This window comes from Trichosurus vulpecula, chromosome 3 (genome assembly GCF_011100635.1).
Source record: "Trichosurus vulpecula isolate mTriVul1 chromosome 3, mTriVul1.pri, whole genome shotgun sequence".
NCBI classification, from domain to species: Eukaryota; Metazoa; Chordata; class Mammalia; order Diprotodontia; family Phalangeridae; genus Trichosurus; species Trichosurus vulpecula.
In genome coordinates this window covers 124,101,491-124,123,505 of record NC_050575.1, presented here as the reverse complement: position 1 = coordinate 124,123,505, position 22,015 = coordinate 124,101,491, and the positions used below count along the sequence as shown (strand labels likewise).

General features: G+C 40.8%; 2 protein-coding genes across 2 annotated transcripts in view; both read left to right on the top strand.

Annotated features, from left to right (window-relative positions):
• The first annotated feature begins 239 nt into the window (after positions 1-239).
• Positions 240-3,692, top strand: LOC118842181 (60S ribosomal protein L36a-like). Its single transcript, XM_036749794.1, has 2 exons — positions 240-288; positions 2,819-3,692. The coding sequence occupies exons 1-2, from the start codon at positions 240-242 to the stop codon at positions 3,283-3,285; spliced, it is 516 nt and encodes a 171-aa protein (XP_036605689.1). The 3' UTR covers positions 3,286-3,692.
• Positions 3,693-6,214: 2,522 nt separating this feature from the next.
• The window catches only part of STOM (stomatin), a 44,402-nt gene continuing 28,601 nt past the window's right edge, over positions 6,215-22,015 (top strand). Inside the window, exon 1 of the mRNA XM_036750939.1 lies at positions 6,215-6,391. Within this exon, the coding sequence (XP_036606834.1) occupies positions 6,328-6,391 (64 nt within the window). The 5' untranslated portion in view covers positions 6,215-6,327. The remainder of the gene's footprint in view (positions 6,392-22,015) is intronic.

Genomic DNA, 22,015 nt, shown 5'->3' with positions numbered 1-22,015 from the left:
GTATTCATGATACCAATACGAGTGGGCCAGATTCTAAGAATCTGGGCAATTTAAAGTGGGTAAAATTGGTATTTTTGTACAGCAAGACTGTGAGAACATCTAGATGGGATCAGGAAGTGGCAAGTGGGGGGGGGGGAGAGAAGAGAGGGGGCAGGTGGGGACAATGAATGCTACTTTGAAAGAGCAGTTAAAAGGATTATACTGGGATGGGCCAGATGCCTCAGGGAAATGCCGGCGACATGGTTGCTGAAATTTGTGGCAAAGTTCATGGACTTTTCAGGGGTCCAGGTACTATCCCCATCAACAGGTTTAAAACTTGACTTTCTAAAAAATTGTTAAATGAATATTGGCTTGGGATTAGGACAGAATTTCCAACAATTTCTGAAATGGCCCTAAACATACTTTTGCCGTTTTGGGCTATGTATTTATGTGAAGCAGCATTCTCAGCTTTGACAATTATAAAATTAAAATATCAATCAACTCTGAAAAATGTTGAAGATGCTCTACCAAGATTTAATTCCTTATGTAAAAATAAACAAGCACATCCATCTCATTAGTATGCAAGTTTGTTTTCATCTTTAATAAATGGTAAAATTATAAACCAAAGAATTGTTTTAAATTTCTTTACGATTTTCAGTAAATGTTTGATTTATATACCTATATACCCAGGGTCCCATAAAAATTTCTTGGGCGAAAAGGGGTCATGAGTGGAGAAAGTTTAAAAGCCCTGGTCTAATCTATACTTCTTTACCTTTTTCTACAAAAATAACCCAAGCAACTTTGACAAAGGAATTGTTAAAAACAGGGGAAGCTGTACCTACAGAATTACTCTGATCTTCTAGTTAAATACCCCTCTCATTCAGCCTTATTGGCAATCTCAGACTAGAAAATATCAATACTGTACTGTTTTAGGCACAAATCATCTAAAAACAAATTTTATTTAACATTAAAATAATACATAAGCCATTTTGGGCTGAGAGAAGGGAGGAGGAGGGGAGGAAGACAGAGACAAAGACACAGGAAGAGAAATAGTTTCCTCACAAAGAGGCACAGTTGTTCCATGCCCTTGGATGTGATTCTTTATCCCAAAATGCTCTCAGGTAACATTTATATGAATCTTGAACAAGGGAAAGATCTTAATAAAAACACAATTTGGGGCTAAAATTCCAAAACACTTAAGCAACAAATTTGCTTAAGTCGTTCTTTTCTTGGACCACTCTCCTGAAGTGCCCTCTCTAAAGTAAACAAAGGGAATTCCTTTCCTCTAAATCAGTAGGGTAGGGTAGATCCTCCCCCCAATTGTTCCTAGGAGATGGACAAAATATAGACTGTTTATCTTTTCAGGAACTGGTTATTACCTTTAATCGATTCCCCTAAGAAAGACTTTAGCTTTGTTCTATTGATTTTCCTAAAGGGAATACTGTAGTCTGCAAAGGAGTTTAGGCTAGAAGAAAAAAAAATCTATTCTTAATATTTTCAGTTTTGCTAAAAAGGAAGTTTTTTTTTAAAATGTTTCCTACAATTCTTTAGCTTTTCCTCTTTTTTTGATGGGGGAAGGCAGGGCAATTGGGGTTAAATGACTTGCCCAAAGTCACACAGCTAGTGTGTCAAGCATCTGAGTCAAATTTCAACTCCTGTCCTCCCGACTCCAGGGCCAGTGCTCTACTCACTGCGCCACCTAGCTGCCCTTTCCCTAGTCTTATAGAGTAGAATGTAAGCTTCATAAAAGCAGGTGCTTTTTCATTTTTGTGTTTCTATAACTAGCACCCAGCAGCTAGGTGGCTCAATGGGAAGAATGCTAAGCCTGGACTCAGAAACAATCTGGAGTTCAAATCTGGCCTTAGATACTAGCTGGATTACCCTGGGCAAGTCACTTAATCCCCTTGCCTCAATTCCAAATCTGTAAAATGAACTCAAGAAGGAAATGGCAAACCATTCTGATATCTTTGTCAAAAAAACAAAACAAAACAAAAATGGAGTCACAAAGAGTCAGACACTACTGAACAACAACATCTCTAGCATCTGACAAAAAAAGTAAGGGTTTTTCAAGGCTGTTGAATTGAAAAATGTGTGTGAAATGGAATTTTAAGGAGTCTTCCTTTTTTTTAATTAATTTTTTTTTCAATCAGCAAAAAAAAAGATTTCTTTTCCACCCACCTAAAATGGAAAAAGAAAAAAGAAATTCTCTAGCTAACAAATAAACACAGTTGATAAAAAGAAATTCCCACATTGGCTATGTTAAAATATATATGCATCCTCAGTCTACCACATCTCTTACAGGAAGTGGGTAGCATGCGTCATATTCTATTCTGCGTAATCATGGATAATTATTGCATTGATCAGCATTCTTAGGGCTTTTAAAAATTTTTTCATAGTGCTGTTATTGCATAAATTGTTCACATTGTTCTGTTCGCTTCTGAGAATATACTTTTCATGATCTCTTAGGGTGCAATAGTATTCGGTTACATTCATATGCAATAATTTGTTTATCCATTCCTCAGTTGTTTCCCCCTTAGTTTTCAGTCTGGTAAGGAGTTTTCCTACAACTCCACAGCAACGTGTGAAAAAGTTCCTTAATTAAGTGCAGAAATTCATAGGGCTTTAGCCAACGAACACCACACAGGAAATATCTAGTGATTGCAATAGCAATTTAGAGTGGGGGAGTAACTGAAAGGGGGTGCTACATCTAAATTGCCGATCTTTCATAATCATTCTTTGTTGTCTATCTTTGATTTCATCGTGTGTATAGGTCTTTTAAAAATATAAATTGGTTGGTCAAGTTCCATGGACAACCATGTTGGTCTCTTTATATGATAAGGGAAAATATTTAAATTAAAAAGAAAGGTGAGGGTCCTCTCCGGCTCGTCGTCGTCCTCGGCCGAGCGCTTGCTCGTGAGCGCTCGGCCGAGGGATCCCAGCGGCCTGGACATCAGAGAAGCCCGGTCGGAAGCGCAGCGCTGCCCTTCGGTGAACGTCCCCAAAACCCGCAGAACTTTCTGCCAAAAGTGCGGCAAGCACCAGCCTCACAAAGTGACGCAGTACAAGAAAGGCAAGGATTCCTTGTACTCGCAGGGGAAAAGGCCATACGATCGGAAGCACAGTGGCTATGGTGGTCAAACAAAACCAATTTTCCAGAAAAAGGCAAAGACCACAAAAAAGATTGTACTGAGGCTTGAATGTGTGGAACCCAACTGCAGGTCTAAGAGGATGCTTGCCATTAAGAGGTGTAAGCATTTTGAACTGGGAGGAGATAAGAAGAGAAAGGGCCAAGTGATCCAGTTCTGAATTTCATTGTTTTCGTCTTATTAGGAAAAATCCATTCCATTCCATTCCTTGGTTTTGTGTTTTCTGTCTTGGAAAGGAAGAGGCTTGAGTAAAACCAAGTCTTCTACTATGTGAAGCTTTTCCCATGTGGGAAAAGTTCTTGAGGATGTGACTGAGTGTTGTAACTTTACTCATCTACTTAATGAGATTTGTGTCATGGAGAGAGAGCCCAGCTGGACATTTCTGGGGGCCTGGGGGCCTTGGTTATTAGTACTATGGCTAAAATAGTTACTGACAGCCTGGATTCCCAGACAAATTGGGAGTGGGGAAATTAAGGATACAAAGTAATAAAGATAGGGATAGCTAGCCCCTATTTTATAGGCTACCAGCAAATCAGAAGTAATTAATTCACCTTCAGGGATTGCCCTGTTTTTAAAATATTAATGAAGTAGTTTCCCATATCTATTTGGGTTGTTAGGATTCTTTGTGGAAATTAATAATGATTGAATTGCCTGGCCATTAAAGGGATGGCCTATTAATTGAAAACTCATTTGTACCTTGCTTTCAGAGTATTAGTCAAGTGACTTCCCGTATCTGAAGGGATGGCCTGTTAACTGAAAACTGTTATCAATTATGTTTTAGGGGTGGGTGAAATGACAGCTGGTCAAGGCTTGGAACAGTAAAAAAATGGAGGTCATTGTTTCTTTATTTTACATCATTTTTTGTATTACATAAACCCATATTAGGCTTTAAGCCCTCTCCAGGGCAGAATGTTTGTCTGTGTCTATCTTTGTATCTTGGCACGGTGCAAGCACCATGCCTTTCACACTAAAGGTGCTTAATAAATGTTGAGTCTTCCTAAAAAAAAAAAAAAGGTGACTATGAAGACATTTAAAAGATTGCAAACATCTTTAAATAAATATTACTAGACAAAGGAACCAAAGCAGGGTGTTCCAGAATGGTTTAAAAGAGAAATCTTGGGAGAAGAATTTATATGGGAATAAATGGGAGCATGAATGGTATACAGAGCAGAAATAATTAGCAGAATGAAAAAATTTGAATCCTTATTGGCAAGTCTCTCTAAAGAAATGAAAAAGAAAAACAGATTGAGAATACAATTACACGGAAGTGCAGGATGATTTGGTAGAAGACAAAAATCAATAATGTTAAAAGAAGATGATCTCTACACAAATAAAATACATTAGATTTTAAAGACAAGATGTATAGAAACAACTTAAGGATCTGTGGCCTATCAAAAGAACACGAACAAGTCAAAAAATCTGAATACCATAATGGAAAATAATACAAGAAATCGTCAGGATTTCTGAACACAGAAAACAAAGCATCAATTAAAGGATTTAAAAATCCTATGCTTTCAACTCCAAGATGCATAGCAGTTAAATTTAACGATTCCAATGACAACAAATTCTACTGGAGACCAAATACAAAGGAAAGGAAATTTGAAAAACACAAGACTATTTTGCACCCCACTGAAATGGTAACTGTCAAAAGAATTGCCAACTATTAGCAACCATTTGAAAGAAGTATTCAAATCATTAATCATACAAATCAAGACAACTTTGAGGTTTCATCTCACACCTACCAAATTAGCTAAGACATGACAAAAGATGGAAATAGTCAAGGTAGGAAAAAAAGATGGTCACACCAAGACACAAAGACTGTCATTTGCCTTTCTTTATATCCCAGCAATTAAAAAGGTGTCTAGCTTGTAGTAGGCACTTAATAAATGTTTGTAGACTTAACAACTTGATTTGGTCCAACTATTCTGCAAAACAATTTGGAATTACACAGAGAAAGGGATTTAAAAGATCAATGTCCCTTGATCTAAACATTTTACTAAATTACATACCCCAAGGAGGCCAATAATAAAAAGACTCCATATACCGCAAACTATTCATATCAGCATTTTTTTTGAAGTAACAAAGAATTGACAACAGAATAGATGCCCATCAACTCAGATATGGTCAAGCCAGGTGTGTTGTGGTACATGAATGTAATGGAATATTGCTACACTGATAGAAATGGTGAATAGGGTAAATAGAGAAGCATGGGAAAGCTGATATTAACTGGCACAAAGCAGAAAGGAACAGAACCAGGACAACAATATACTGTACATGTTGACTACAAACACACAAATGGAAAGAACAATTGAAACTGAAGTCTGTGAAGTTATAATGGCCAAGCTTGGTCCCAAAGATGAAATAGAGAAGGCACCCCCTCTCCCTTCTTTGCAGAGTTGGGGGGACTATGGGTGTGGCACACTAGTAATGTCAGACATATGTTGGTTAGTTTTGCTGAACTATTTTTTTTTCATGACAATGGCTTCCTGAGAGAATAGGATATATTGAGGAATGTGAGTGATGTAAAAACAAAAGATATAAACAAAATCTTATTTAAAAAAAAAAACGAAGAGAAAAAAAAAACTGCACTGCCCAAATCTAGATTTTGTGCCAGGCTTCCTCAAACAGAAATTCCTAGATGGTGTAATAACTTTCTCACAAAATTCCCATCATTACAGCACAGAAAAGAGCTCTTCCCGGACCTGGAGCAGCCACTTGTTGGGGACGCTGTGGTCGGGGGCGGGCTGTGAGGTTGGTTCAATGTTTGCACAAGACTAGCTGAGGTCCTCCCAAATCTGAAGCAACTGTGATTCTGATTTTGCTTCCGTGATTCTTCTCAACCCCCTCCTCTTCCAGAAACCTCCAGCCCTTTTCTCTAAGTCAACTCCTCAAAGCTGCACCCCACCTGTGGCTCCTTCTACTCTTCCCAGGGCCCTAAGCTCCTCTCCACCCGGAGAAAGGAGTCTGAACTCCACGGCAATCTACAAGTGAAACCTATGAGGGGAGCTGGCTGGGAGGCGTGACCTTTCCGATGCCGGAGCTCTGATTGGTCCGGCGTAGTGAAGGGGTGGGGCGTGGCGGGGCGAGGCGGAGTTGGGGCAGGGTCCGGGAGGGGGTGGCGGACGTTAGAAGGCGAAGAACCGCTTCACTGATTATCTGCAGCTGCAGCAGCGGGGACTAAGGCGTACCACCCAGCGGGACCATGTCTGACAAGCGGCCTGTAGCGACCGACCCAAAAGGCAGGCGGCTCGCGGACTCCTTCAATGGTGAGTTCAGGACTGCGAAGTCTTCCTACTGAAACCCACTTACCCCCCCCCCCCCGCCTTCTTTGCATTTACTACCCCAGGCACCACCCCATACCCCTGATGCCCCTAAGTTGTTACCAATTATTGAGGCGGGGGAGAAATTCATACTCACAAATTGTTAGAGCCGAAAGAGACCTAAGCTCATAGGGTGTCAGAGCTAGAAGAGAATCTCATACATTAAAAGTTAGAGAACATCTAGTCCAAACCTTTTATTTTTACAGATAAGGAAACTGAGGACCCGAGAGGGTAAATGAATTGCCCAGGATCACAGATCAGGTCTGCGTCAGAGCCACCATCTTCATTTAGAAACCTCCCCCCATCTGTCAGCCTTCCTAATGTACTCTCTCCCCCACCTCCCAATCGCACCCCCCCCCGTCTCTCTGTCTCTCTCTCTGTCTCTCTCTCTCTCTGTGTCTCTCCCTCTCTCCCTCTTCCCCTCTCCCCCTCTCCCCCTCTCTTTCTCCCCCTCTCTCCCTCCCCCCCCACACTCTCACCCTCTCCGTCTCCCTCTGTCTCTCTCTCACCCTTTCACCGTCTCCGTCTCTCTCTCTCTCTCTTTCTTTCTCTCTCTCCCTCCCTCTCTCCTTCCCCCTCCCCTCTCTCGAAATATTCACAGCTGTCATCCTCAAATAAATTCGCCGCTGGTTCCCAAACCCTGGTACTCTTAAGGATTTACACTTTCACTCGCTTTGGCAAATCCAATCCCCACTCCCACGGTCTTGTTGGCTGCCTTAGAATCATGGCATTTCACAGTGGATGGAGAGGTTATCTGGTCTAAAAGGTTCGTGGAAGATGAAAATGACTTGCTTGGAGACACAGAGAAGATTAGTACTAGACCCAGAACTTAATCCAAGGTTTTAAGACTCCCAAATCAAATTCCTTTTCCAGTATTAGATGATGACTCTCTTACCTCTTCTATCTCCCATCTCTCAATCTTCAGGGACATACATTCTCTGAAGGTATACTAGACCAGGAGTAAGTAGACCCAGCTCTGCTGCGTACTAGGTCTAACATTCCATGTTCTAAAGGTCCTTATAGAGATCCATGCCATGATTATATGATTCTTCTTTCCACCCGGAGTCCTCAGGTAATCTTTATTATTATTCCTCCAGGCAACACTATACAATACCTCCACCCTCCTGGAGCTGAGAAATGAATCCCTGCTTCCCCTCAGGGTCCTTTGGCTTTACGATAGACTAAGCTCTAGTTCTTTCTCCCTTCTTAAGTATAGGTCATTATGCCTATAGGGCCCAATACTGTACCTGTGAAATTTTGCCCTAGGTTTCTCAAAATGTGTTGTAGGAGATTATTGTCTTTGACATTATCCCACTTCACTCTCAGCTTCCTTCCTTCTCTTCTTTTCATGCCCAGTATCCAGTTCCTACCTCAGACTAGGCAAATAACCTCTCTTCCGTTCCTAATATGTTTTGTACCTCAGTTAGCCTTCAGCTGAACCACTTAGGGTATGAGGTGATAATGACTTAAGATGTTGTTACCCACCCCCACATCCTCCTCACCCCAGTAACTGCATTTTCTTAGGACACTTTTCAGGTCAATAAACATTTATTACGTGCCTACTGTGTGTCAGGCACTGTGCTAAATTCTGGGGATACAAAAGAGGCAAAAGACAGTCCCTGCTCTGAAGGAGCTTATAATCTAGTGGGGGAAACAACATTTAAACTATCTACAGGATAAATAGGAAATAATTAAGAGGGAAAGCACTAGAATTAAGAGGAATTAGGGAAGACCATCTGTAGAAGGTGGGTTTTTAGTTGGAACTTACGGTAGGCCAAAGAGGTCACTCTTAAGACTAAAAAGCTAATGCCATTAATAGTAACATTTATAGTACACATTGGAAATGTTTCTTCACTGCAATCCCATGAGATAAGTAAAACAAATGTTATTATGCTTATCAGAAGCTTCACCCAGAAACAAAAGTGGTCTCTTTAATGCCAGTGTCGTACCCAGTATGTCATATGGCCATGAGAAATGGACTCACGGTGTCTCTCAGAATGACAAATAAGTATCACCATGAGGGCATTATAAAGGTAGATGTGAGCTGCCTGCAACTCATCATAAATAAGGAACTCGAAAGAACTGAAGTAAAGGATAATCAGAGATATTTATGATCAGAAAAAGGAATTGGGTTGGTCTGAGGGCAATGATAAAACATGGAAGGCTTAGTCTGCATCCATTGAATGGAACAGCCAAATCAGTAATCTCACAGGTCCATTTGAGTATAGGCCTTATACCTGAAAAAATCCCAGTTTGAGGTCACAGGGCTAGTAAATGTTAGAGCTGGCCTTGACCTCCAGGCCAGTCCTCTCTTTGTTACACTGGGCTGGCATGATATTAGCAGAAAGAATACTGAATTTAGAATTTGAATGATAACACATTATCTCTGAACACCTAGCCAAGTCATTCGACCTCTTTGGGAGTCAGTTTTTTAACCTGTAAATAAACTTGCTTTCCAAGGTCCCTTCCAGCTCAAAAATCAAGCCAAAGGAATTCATCTCTAATGGTGGGAAACTTCTGGCAGAATAAGATAGTGAAGGAGATAATGTTTGGTTAGTAAGTGAGGAATTTCCAGCATGCCTCCAAAAAGACCACTAATGTGGCTACTGGTTCTGCTTACTTGTAATACTAGTAGTCTGTTCATTTTTCTCATTACAAAGGGCTGTGTATATACGTAATCTCATTTGATTCTTACATCAACCCTGTGAGACTAGTATTCCACTTTATGAAAGACAAAATGGAGACTCAAAAATTAAAGTAAGTTTCAGAGCTGGGGTTGGATTTTGAGTCTTCTGTCTCTTAAGCTAACAACATAGTGTTCTTTTCTCCTAAGCAGAGCCTGATTTTCTCTCCACCACACCCACCCTTGCCCAGCCACCAGGCTTATCTGCTCTCTCCAGATATTTTCATTCCTTACCTGACTGCTGGGCTTCCCAAGATGGACAGTTGGTTCCCTCTCCTGATCAAGTGGTGAGGAGAGTCTCATAGGACCTTAAGATATACTTTCCTTCTCTATAAATGTAAGAAGCAGGTAATACTAATATGGTTATCCCCATTTTATAATTGAGGAAATCAGGGCTCAAAGAAATGAATTTTCTTGTCGAAGGTGAAACTGTAAAGTGTGAAGGGCTAGAATTTGAACCTAGGTGTTGGGTCCAAGTCTGTTGACTGCAGAGGCAGAGGACCTAGTTTCAAATCTTGGCTCTGCCATTTACAAACTGTATGACTTTGGGCAAGTTATCCTCTCTGAGTCTCATTGTCCTCGCCTGTAAAATGACAGATGGTGGACTAGATGGCTTCTAAGGTTCATACCTCATTGATATCACCAACTCTTCCCTGAGCCCATCTATGATGCCTCACTGTTGCCACAGCATCTGTCATTAGGTCAAGAGCTCCTTGAGAGCAGGGCCTTTCCCACCCCGACTCCCGACATTTTTTTTTTCCGTTTCCTACCCCTTAGCACAGTACCTGGAACATAGGTGCTTAATAAATATTTATTGATTGACTATCATGGTCCTCTCTTGGCTCTGAATCAGTAATAAGATGACATCTGTTGAAATGGAGGTATTTGGAGGTGTGTGTGGAGATAGACTACGGCCATAAGATTGGGTTTAATCTCTGTGTCAATGCTATCCCTAACCCTGCTTCTGTGAGCTTTATTCATTCAGTGAACATTAAGCACCTACTTCATGTGGAGCCCTGTGTTTAGTACAGAGGAGAATAGCAAAGTTTTAGGTAAGACACTTTCCACCAATATTTACCCTTTCTGTTGATTGACTCTGAGAAAGGGGACACTTCAGTGTTCCAAAGATATAAAACATTTCCCAGATGTGAAATCGAGAGATGCAGGATGGTTGTGAGTAATCTGCACTATATTTCAAACAAAGAACTTCAAAGAATAACTTGATTAGAGGTTGTAATCAGGGAAAATGGATGATTGAAAAGTAAATTGGGCTGGTCATGTAAGAGTAAGGGATGATAAATGGACAGCCTGAGTGTTGGAGCTCTTAGGCCCTATATTAAATACTGCGGATGCAGATACAAGCAAAAGCAAGACATCCTTGCCACCAAGAGCTTCCATTTGAATAAGGAAAAACAAAGATCTGGAAAGGGGAGGATGCAAGGGTATGTACTGGTGCCAGAAAGTGGCCTGGCAAGATAAAGGCTTAAAGTTCATCTCTCAAAGCTGAGGGATCTAGGGGCAGAGTCCAGGTTACCCAAGGGGAAATGGTAGAAAGCGATGAATGGTGTAGAAAATGATTGCCATACACCCGGCTGGGCCAGGAAGTGACCATGTTATTTGTTTTAAATAAGTGCATCAGGCAGGGGGCAAACAAAGCATTATGGGAGAGCCAACAGGGGAAATCCTTACTGTCCAGGGAAAGGCTTCCTAGAGGAGGTGGCATTTGAGCTTGGGCTTTGAAGCATGAGTAGAAATTCAAAGGTAAAGAGAAGTGAGGGCATCAAGGTGACACAGTGGATAAAGCACTGGCCCTGGAGTCAGGAGGACCTGAGTTCAGTTCCAGCCTCAGACACTTATTAGTTGTGTGATCCTGGGCAAATCACTTAACCCCAATTGCCTCCAAAAAAAAAAACGGTGGGGGAGAGAGAGAAAAGTAGAGAAGGTGTTTTAGATATTGGGAAAAAACATGAGCAAGGGCACGGAAGTAGAAGAGAACAAAGCATAGGATCATCATTATTATTTATAGCAGGACAGGATATGTTCAGGAGGCAAGAGACTAGTAAAGTCTAGAATGAAATAAACTACCTGGAGGGGAGTAAGAGGAGAAGCTATCATAGAGTCAGAGCCAGAAGGAATCTCAGAAGCATTTATTAAGCACCGACTATGTGCCAAGCACTGTAATAAGAGCTTTACAAATTTTATCTCATTTGATCCTAACAACAGCCTTGGGATATAGGCACTATTATTAATCCCATTTTATTGTAGAGGAAACTGAGTCAGATAGAGGTTAAGTAACTTGCCCATTGGCACACACCTTTAAGTGTCTGAGGGCAAATTTGTACTCAAGTTTTCCTGACTCCAGGTCCAAAGCTGTGCTATCCATCTGCCTCACCTCAGTAAAGAGATGAAGTGACATGTTCACTACACAGGTAGTGTCTGGTGGGAACTGACCTCTAAGTCCTAAGTTTTCCTCTAATGTAAAATGGAGGTGATAATGCAGTCATTAGCTATCTTAGGGAGTTGTGAGGTGTAAAACTAAAGCTGTATGTAAATGGTTGCTAATATTAAGACAAAGTCTGTGGCCCAGAGAGGAGAGAGAATTGGGGTTTCTGGGAGATCCAGTAACCAAGAGGGGACTAGGTCATGATCCATGTTCTAGAGCTGTATTTCTCTCATAATGTGGTCTGGATCCCCAGGGTTCTTTCAGGAGGTCCATGAGGTCAAAGCTATTTTCATAATGATTTAAAAATTTTTAATTGCTAATATGGTAAACACATAAAGCTTTTTGGTGGGTGCTCAATAATTTTTAAGGATGTAAAAGGGTGGGGCAGCTAGGTGACTTAGTGTATAGAGCACCAGCCCTGGAATCAGGAAAACCTGAGTTCAAACTACAGACACTTCCTAGCTGTTTGACCCCAGGCAAGTCACTTAATACCTGATTGCTTGGGGTGGGGGGGGAGGGGGGGGAGAAATGTAAAGGGTCCTGGGACCAAAAAATTTGAGAACCACTGTTTTAGAGGAATGGGAAATGGTAGAGAGAGGGAGAGATCTGAGACTTGAGAAGGAGAAAGAAGCTGAAATCTGAAGGACAAGAGATCTGGAGCTTGAAAATCCTCTAGGAATCAGAGGGAGACCGAGAGAACTGTTTTCTGTGGAATTGACATGTCTGGGTCCTTGAAGGGAGAATGAACTAGGACAGAAGTTTCGTGTCTGGAGCACCAAAAAAGCAAAAATGAAAGAACTTTGGTTTTGAAGTCACAGGACCCAGGTTTGAACCCTGGCTCTGCTCCCTACACCTTGGTGACCTTGAACAAATTACTTAACCACCCAGCATCTCCATTTCTCTTCTTTAAAATGAAGGCAAAGAGACTGTGTGGTTAACTTAATAAGCTCTGAGGTCATCTTCTAGCACTAAAGCTATAATCTAGAATCTTTATGTTCTGGGACCTGAGCAAGGGAATAGGTTAGGATCCCAGAGGGGAGAAACAACAACAGAGGACTAGTTTCTATTAGAGATGTGAGGTTGGGACCTGAGAAGGGACTAGACAAAGATCTGAGTCCCAACTCAGAACTAATTTTAGAGGACTGAGATATACTCTCATTGGAGCGGTATTAGGTTGAATTTTGGGGACAAAAGGAGAGAACTGGTTTGGAAAATGTGAGGTCAAAGCTGAGGGGGAACTATCCCAGGCTCCTGGTCCCAAAGGAGAGGGCAAGGAACTAGAGAAAAAGAGAACTGATTTTGGCATAGGGGGAGGGGAGGATGGACGAGAGAGATCTGGGGCCTGAGAGGGGAGAAGGAAGTAGAGAGAGGACCTATATCTAGGAAACAAGAGGTATGAGGTCCCAGAGAAGACGAGGCCAAGGAGCCCAGATCTTGAAGGAGGAGCCAGTGGGTTTCTGGAAGACTGAGAGATTCTTGTCCTGAGCTGGGAGTGAGGGGTTGGCATGAGATTAAAAAGGTTGAGCAGAGAAACTGCATGCATGGCTACCTCCTCAGCATACAATGCATGGGATTACTTTGCAGGTTGGTCTTGAAGGCCCTTCCAGCTTCAAGATTGTGTGAGCATCAATATTGATTGAATAGTCTTTAACACCCAAACTGCCTCTTTATTACACTGGCTGATTAGATGGGAGATATGAGTAACATAATTTATAAGGCAGCTGTTATTCCTTTCTAGTCTGGTCAATGGGATGGGAGCCCATATTTGAATTTGATAGGGTTGGGACATACCCATCATTTTCCCTAGTTTGGGCTTCTCCCTCACCTGCAGACATATTGTTTGTTTAATATTTTATTTTTTCCCCAATTACACCCTAAAAACAATTTTTAACATTGGTTTCTTAAAATTTTGAATGCCTAATTCTCTTCTTTCCCTCCCCCATCATCTAGAAGGCAAGCAATTTTACATAGGTTATACATGTGCAGTCATGCAAAACATTTCCATATTAGTCATATGAAAGAAAGAACAGACCAAAAAAATCCCAAGAAAAATAAAGTTTTTAAAAAAAAAAAGACACCTGCAGAAATTTAAGGATAGATTGGCATCTAGTCCTAGCTTCACAGGGCATAACAGTTATCTCTCAATCATCTGCCTTAATTAATTGCATCCTGAGCCTGCTCTGTCACTGTGAGAACCCTAGTCCTTCAAAGCTTGGGATAGCAGTGCCCCACCCATCCCCTAAAAGCTGAGCTTGTCCAAAAAGTTGCTCTTCTAGTGTCTCTCTTGGGCAAGAAATTAAAGTCATAACAGGCCTTAGGCATCTGTTTTTTGTAGGCCCTTTGGTGGATGCATTTTTCACCTGTTAGTGTATACATCATTTCTGTCTTTGTTATGTGTAAATATGTATTTCAGAAGAGATCTTTGAAGTAGCTCTTATTACATGAATAAAAGGTCTAAAAAAAGTTTGACTGCAAACTGGGCTCTTGGCAATAGAAGTCATCTAACTAGAGGTTGCTTAGCAAGCTACCTCAGAGACAACAAGGAAGGCCATTTTGGCAGAGCTGTAAAGTTTACAATGTTCATCCCTCACAATAGTTAGGGGAGGTGTTGTTTTATTACTGTGGAAGGGACTCTCCTTTCCTGGAGGCTTTACCATTTCAAGTATTATTCCCATTTCATAGGAGAGAAAACCAAGGCCCTATGTTCTAAGCGCAGGGGTGGGGAACCTGTGACCTCAAGGCAATGTGTGGCCTTTTGAATTGGAGGCCAAAGGACTGAACTCAGTCACTGATACTCCTGTATCTAAGATCTCCTCCAAATCTATGATGTCATGATTGTCTAGAGCAACTGTCCCTAATTCCAGAAAGCACCGTGTAAGGCAGAATAGATGAGCTACATGTCTGCACTTGGCACCATCCCAAGTTTACTTTGCACTTTGTCAGTTTAAATTCTTGGAGACAGAACGTTAGACCAGAGCGACCCAGGGATCTGACCTAGTATGGCAATTCTTATAATGTAACCTAAATCATAAGACCAAAGCAGGATTCTCTTTACATCAGCATTTCTGAAATAAATAAAAAGGAGGGGGGAAAAAACCTCAGAAAATGTCAGGAGGGCCCAGCTTAACACAGCACCTCATAGATTTGAGAAATTCAGGAAGCTAACATTTTTGGATTTGGGAAAAGAAACGATTCTAGCCCATGCCCACCTTTGCTAGAAATTAGGAACTAGGAAGAGAAATGTAGGCAATGCTTTCTAGGAAGTTCTTGTGTCTCCCGGAAGAGGAGGCAATTTCACAGACCTACAAATTCTTAATAGTATAGTGGAAAGGTTTCCTGACCCGTTGTCAGGAAATCACTTTGTGACCCTAGTAAAGTCACCTCTTTGATCATTTCTTTCCTTATCTATGAAATGACTGGGTTGAATCAGATGACTTCTGACGTCCATCAATCTAACATCCAAAGTTTTAATTCTAAGACCCCCTCCTTCACTCCCTATCCAGTTCCAACTTTCCATTAAAGATAGCAGAGCATCAAAACTTTGTAATGAAATAATGTAGTTTGATTGCAGAGAAACTTAGTGATAGGTAGCATTATAATTAAGAACCTGAGCAAATCCCCTTGAGAGAATCCTGACAGGAGAATAAGTAGGATCATGGGACTGATTTGTTTATTGCATTGTTTGTTAGCAAAGATAAAATTGTGGAAAACTTTAACTACTTCATGAATTAATCTAAGTAAATAAATACTCAGCAGGTCATAAATTGTAGCCTGTGTTTAAAAAGACCCCAAACCTGAACTGGCTTTATGACTAAACATGTTCTGGGAACTGCTTGAAATCTTAGTTCATAGAATTTTTATCACTAGACCTGAAAGGTACATTAAGACATACTAATAGCAGTAGTTCACATTCACATGGTATTTTACAGTTTAAAAAGTTCTTAGAACATAATGTCAGAGTTGGAAGAGACCTTCGAAAATGGATAGACCATATAAAACGTAGAATGTTAGAACATGGAACATAGAATATTGGATATGAAAATATTGGAATTCGGAAATTACATAATTCAATGCTCTCATTTTACAAATGGGAAAATAGAAATCTAGAGAGTGATTTTAAGATAGAAGCTTGAGAGGCCAGGGATATATGGTGGACAGAGAAGTGGGAATTGAAAATAATCTGGTTGTAGTGTAGTAAAAATGTACTATAACAAAGAATTCCACTGGTCTCATCCCTTTGTACTTTATAAAGAAAAAATTTCGAAGATAGATATTTATAGAAAGATTTGGATGAAGAATAAAAATATAAAGATGGTTTGCCCATTATCCCGATTTCTCTAGTTGGGGGAGGGTTACCATGGATCCTGTTTCCTGTTTAGTTCTGGTCTTACTGGAGACCCCATCCTATTAGTATTTTGGAGAGCAAATTAACATTAATGCAATCTTAAATTGGTAGTTGGGATGAGAAATAATCATACATACAGCTATTAATTAATGCTACAAGAAGCTAATTCCTTCCTGTTTAGCATTTTATAGAATTGGTGTTTCTTGTATCTGGAAGGAAATGTATCTAGTTATCTAGTGGGACATTCTTATTTTTCTCATTCTCACTTTCAAAGGAAAGTGATGCATTCCAGTCACATAGCTAGCCTTTGGCAGAGGTAATAGCAGCCTTAAAAACAGCTAATTAAAATGAGCACAATGTTAGTAATGATTTGATATATAAACATTTATATATGGTGAATATGATTCTGGCATTTTGTTACTTTACAACAAAATTTGATAATATTTTTGAGTAAATTTTATTGTCGAATGTATATTAATGTATCTGTTCTATGTGTGTGTGTGTCTGTGTGTGTGTGTGTGTGTGTGTGTGTAGACAGACCACACAGTATCCCAAAAGTCTTCGTGCAGAGTACTGTCCTAGGTATTGAGAAAGCTATACAGGTAAACAAGACTGGGTGCCTTTCCTCAAGGAACTTGTAGTCTGCTAGAGTAATATGACAAATACACGATAAACCACATCCTAAACAGAGCTTAAGTGTATTAGAGAGCTAGAAAGTGCTACAAATATTGGGAAGAAGTTTTTTGTTGGGGGTTGAGGGATCAGTGAAGGTGAATAGCATGGGGTCATTCTGTTCCATTGAAGAAACATTTATTAAAGGATATTCCACATGCAAGGCCCTGTGCTGGAAAGGTAGTTTGAAAAGAAGTGGTAGAATTTCTGCCCCCAAGGAATTTACCATTCAGAATCATCTCATCATTAGAATAATAATATTAACAACTTAAATTCCCATAGATATTTAAGGTTTAAAGTATTGTCCTTGCTGTACTCCTATAGAAGGACTATTTCCATTTTACTGATAAGAGAACTGGGGCTTGGAGAGATTAAATGTTTTGCCCCAAACCATATGACTAAATAATAAATATTAGCTTGGAGAAATCCAACTCAGATCTTCCAACTGCAAATTCATTGTGCTTTCTGCTATGAGTTCTAGGAGAGTAGAATTTCATTATACTTTCGCATTTAAAAAAAAAAAGATATATCATTTACAGAAAAGGATAAAAAATTAAATTTTTGGAAATTGTTTTTAATATAAGAGAGAGCCCTGGATTTGGGATGAAGAGCTTCTTATGAGCTGTTTGACCTTGGGTAAGTTTCTTCCTTTCTCTGAGCCACAGTTTTTTATTCTGTAAAATGAGAGTTCTGGTTAGTTTATCCCCTAAGGAGGTCCTGCATGCTGTGGCATTCTAGACTCTAATGTCCATTCTAACTCTTAAATCCTCCTAAGGGAGATGAGTAACATCCACTGAATGAATGAATGAGTGAAGTGAATGAAAAGGCATTTATTAAGTGCCTACTGTGTGCCGAGCACATATAGAAAAGAGAGACAATCTGTGCTCTCAAGGAGCTTCAGTTCTAATAGGGAGAGGCCACACACATAGAGGAGGTTTCTGTAGCAAATTGGATGGAAAGGCCCAATGGTTCTTAGGGTTTAGGAGCAAAAGCAGATGGTCATATACATTTTCTGTAGTCTCTTTTCTTTTGGTAAAATGACATCCTTTGGGGCAGCTAGGTGGTGCAGTGAGTAGAGCACCAGCCCTGGAGTCAGGAGGACCTGAGTTCAAATGTGGCCTCAGACACTTGACACACTTATTAGCTGTGTGACCTTGGGCACGTCACTTAACCCTAATTGCCCTGCCTTCCCCCTCCAAAAAAAAATTACATCCTTTTCTGAAGTTGAGCTATTGGACAATGCTAAGGACTTTTTGAGTAAGAGCATTATTTTCTAGGTCTTCAGTAACTGAGGCTGCTGAGGAGTTGAAAGGTTGCAGCACCTCCAGAGGGGTTGTCTTTCCACAAGCATTGCTTGCTTGGCCAATTGCCATGTGAGCCTGCCTAGAAACCAAGAGGGGTAATTCTCTTCTCAGGGTCTTGGGTTTCACTGCCTGTCAGTGGCAGTTGGTTGGTAGTTGGTGGTGTCCAGGATTTGCCCCTTCACAAGTGTTCCCCTCAATAATGGCCAGCAGAGTCAGGATGGAAGCAGGGATGTCAATCTGGGTGGTGCTGCTTAGTCTTACCTCCCCATCAATAGCTGGTGGTAGTGGCAGTCAGGCCCCCTGTCCCCAAGGGCTGCCTGTCTTCAATGATGGCTAACAAGATTGGGTTAAAAGCAGGGCTGGTGGGTAGTGGAATGGATACTACTATTCCCGTGGTTCTTGGGCACAGGGTCCTGGGACTGCCTCCAGCTGGGTCTAAGGGAAGTGTAGGTCGAGGTGGCAATAGTGTTTTCTCCCTGGAATGTCTGGCTAGTTAACGTTGGGAACTTTTCTGTTTATTCTTCGTGTGTGTCTGTATGTATAATTTATTGAATTTGTGTTTTTAACCTCTGTGTCTAGAAATTTCTTATAATAGAACTGTCTCTAATCAAAAATGGACTTTGCATAGTGATACCATGTCAGGGCTTATATTCCCAGTTGACTTATCTCTGTTTATCAAGAGGGACGTAGTTAGTGTTCATAATAAAAAGGACTTCTCTTGTTTATCAAGGCCTGGGAAAGAGAGACAGATCATCAGGAAGAAGGACTTGATGTGCCAGTTCCTCATTTTCGTTTCTTCTCTAACCCCATTCTGACTGCATGAGATCTCACAGCTGGGCGATCAGTTGGACAGCGTAGAAATATTAGAATAACTTTCTCTGAACCTCCATTTTCTCCTTTATAAAATGAGGATACTAAGTATTGCACTACCCTCCTTCCCAGGGCCATCGTAGGGAAAAGGCTTTTTAAGTTGTAAAATGTTATCAAAATGGGAGCAGTGTGGGGGTGACTAGAGTCCTGGCCCTGGGGATTAGAAAAACTGCAACTGACTCCTTGCTCCCCCACTTACTTGTTAACAACATGACTCTGGACCAGTCATCTTACTTCTCTGTTTCCTAATGTGTAAAATGAGAATAGTAATACTTCCACTGCTTGGCTCCCTGTGAAGTGCCTAGTATGTGACAGGTATGTTATATACTGGTGACATTTTATGAAGGAAGAAAACAAGATTCAGAAGTTGATCCAACTACCTGTGGTTCTATGGAAACCCGTAGCTCCATTAAGATGGCTGAACCCGGGGTCAAGAAAACCTGTGATCCAATATGGCCTCATGTTTAGCAGCTGTGTGACCCTGGGTGAATCACCCAACCTCTATTTGCCTCAGTTTCCCCACTGTCAAGTGGAGGCAACGATAGCACATACCTCCCAGGGTTATTGTGAGGACAATATGAAATAATATTTGTGAAGCATTTTGCAGACCTCAAAGCACCATGTAAATGCTAGTGATGATGATGATGAAGATGATAAGGATAAGGAGGAGGAGGAGGAGGTTTGGATCTGCCCTCCATGGGGGAGAGAGTACTGCACTGACGAAGCTCTGGACCCTTGAAGAATTTCAGTAATTCCATTAATAGGACAATAGGTCCTATTAATTGGGGACTATTGTGAATTGTATCCAAAAGTGTGTTTTTCTTATCCCTCAGAGGGGAGACTGAGTCCCCAAGCACATTGTTAGTCCTAATGTTTTCTCTATAGTGTGCTGGCCCCATGTGGCATTTCACTTAATATTAGCAGGCTTGAGTAAGAGAGCAGAAGAAACTCATGACTGAACTGTGGTTCTTATCTCTCACTGGAGGAGAGGGAATCTGAGGCCCTGCTAAGAAGCTGGGCCTGCAGAGGAGAGGCCCAAGCCATAAGTGCTTTCCACTACTTAAAAGGTTCTTGTGTGGAAGAGGGTGGCTTTGTCCCTTTATTTTGCTCCCTGAGAGAAAGAAGAACTAAGAACAATGGGTGGAGGTTAAGAGGAAAGGCTTACAGTCAGCTGAGTATAAGGAAAAATTTCACTTAATTAGAGCTATCTCCAAATGGGCTAGGCCACCCCTGTAGGCAATGGGTTCTCTTTTCCTAGAGGTCTTCACGCTAAGGCTGGGTAACCTCTCAGGCATTGTAGAGGAGAATTCTTAATTAGGTGTTAAGCAAATTGGCTTCTGAGAGGTCTCTTCTCACTTTGATATTGCATGAGTTTTCTGTGATTCGGGCTTAGGATCCCTGGATTCTAATCTCTGTTTTGTACTTGATGAGCTCTAAGTGGCCTGAGTTACATTATGTGCCTCAGTTTCTTAGATGTCAACAGAGATAAAGGTTTTCCACGATTGTGCTTTCCGAAGAGGCTGTATTGATGTGGCTTTAATACTTCCAGATAAAAGGTCAAGATAAACCTTGATTTTTACTCATGCAAGTCTATGGCAGTATGGTATAATGTAAAGAGCTCTGAGCTTCAGATCCAAAGACCTGGGCCTAGGTCTCACTTCTGTCCTTTATTAGCCCTGTAACCAGAGGCAAACCACTTTACTTCTGGACTTCTCAAATGGAGGCATTCACATTTACATGAGCACTTCATCTTTCGGCCCCCATAACAACTCTGTCTTTCGGGGCTGTCATTATTCCCATTTATTTTATTGATGAGGAAACAGAAGTGACATACCCAAGAACACATAGCAAGAAAGTGTCCCAAGTCTTAACTCCCAAGTCTATTGCTTTATCTACTACCTCCCAAGGTTGTTATGAAGATGAATTGAAATTATGTATGAAAACTGCTTCGTGGAACTTTCGCAGAGCTATGTCAGCATCAACTCTTGTCATGGCTTCCCCTTGCCTTATTGGTTAAATAGAAGGGCGTGTTGACTTTTTATTCTGTGCTTTAACATTCTGTGTTCTTACATCCTTTTCTGCACCAACATTTTATGTTGTGACACCGTTTTCTAAGTTTTCATTGATACATTGTGGTGGTAGCCCTTCCTTATTTTATTCATAACACAACTTTTATCTGCCCATATCCTTAGTTTGTGATGTCTTCAACTCATTTTCTCTCTCTTTCTCCTCCCCCTCTCTCCTTCTGTCTGAATCTCTTTCCCTCTCCTCTCTTCTCTCTTCTATCCCTTTCTCTTCCTCCTCTCTTTCTTTCTCCTTTTCTTCCTAAATTCTTAAGTCACTCCAGGGAACTGAAAACCTTACCTATTGTATTTCAGTTTGGACTAATACAATGATCACAAAAAACTTTTGAATAATATCCTTACAACAATCTTTTGTAGTAGATAGTGCCAGATTAACACCCTCTTTTTAAAGATGAGGAAACTGAGGCTCAGAGATGTGAATTGACCATAATATAATCAAAATAAAGTAAAACAAACATTTCTATTAGGCATCAGTTTTGTTCAGAGTACCTAAGGTCACCCAGCTGTTAAGAATCGGAGTAAAGATTTGCACCCAGGTCTCCTGACTGACTCCAAATCTCATGCTCCTTTACTCCAGTGTAAATGTCATTCCCAGGCCCCCTACTCAATTGTCAACTTCTAGGAGGCTGGAATAGTGCAAATATTGAATCACCCTGAAGTGGACACATATATTTCAATTTGCATTATTTGAAATGATAATTATGTAAGATATGGTCACTGGTTCCAGTCAAATGGAAATACGCAGTGTGAATTCAACTAACGTGACCTCTTCAGAGTATTCTTTATTTTGTACCAATAATAAAGATGTAGCTGTATTTCAGTAGAGATGTGATCTCACTAGTGTCTGCACCCTCTCCATAGCACAGATCATCACCCATTCTTACCTTCTAGTCTTGTGTGACTCTTGTCCACATCTTCCCATAAGTCCTCCATGGGAGATCACACCAACTTTTGGGTAACTTCATCTCTCTTTCTTGGTATTACATAGGCACCAGGGAAGGTCACAGGCTCTCTCTAGCTATGTGACTAGCGTACCTCACTAATTGTACATTTCCTCAGAGATAGCTTTCATTGCTCTTGGTGTATAGTTCTTCGTTAGTAACAAGCTACAACCAATATGCACTTGCCATCATCATCAGCAAACATTTATTAAGTGCCTACCATGTGCT

What these genes read in the sequence shown, in the direction of transcription:
- LOC118842181 (XM_036749794.1), top strand. Translation starts at nt 240, where the DNA reads ATGGTTGCTGAAATTTGTGGCAAAGTTCATGGACTTTTCAGGGGTCCA. An exon ending in TGGACTTTTCAGGGGTCCAG is followed by an intron (nt 289 to 2,818) that starts GTACTATCCCCA and finishes TTATATGATAAG; the next exon opens with GGAAAATATTTAAATTAAAA.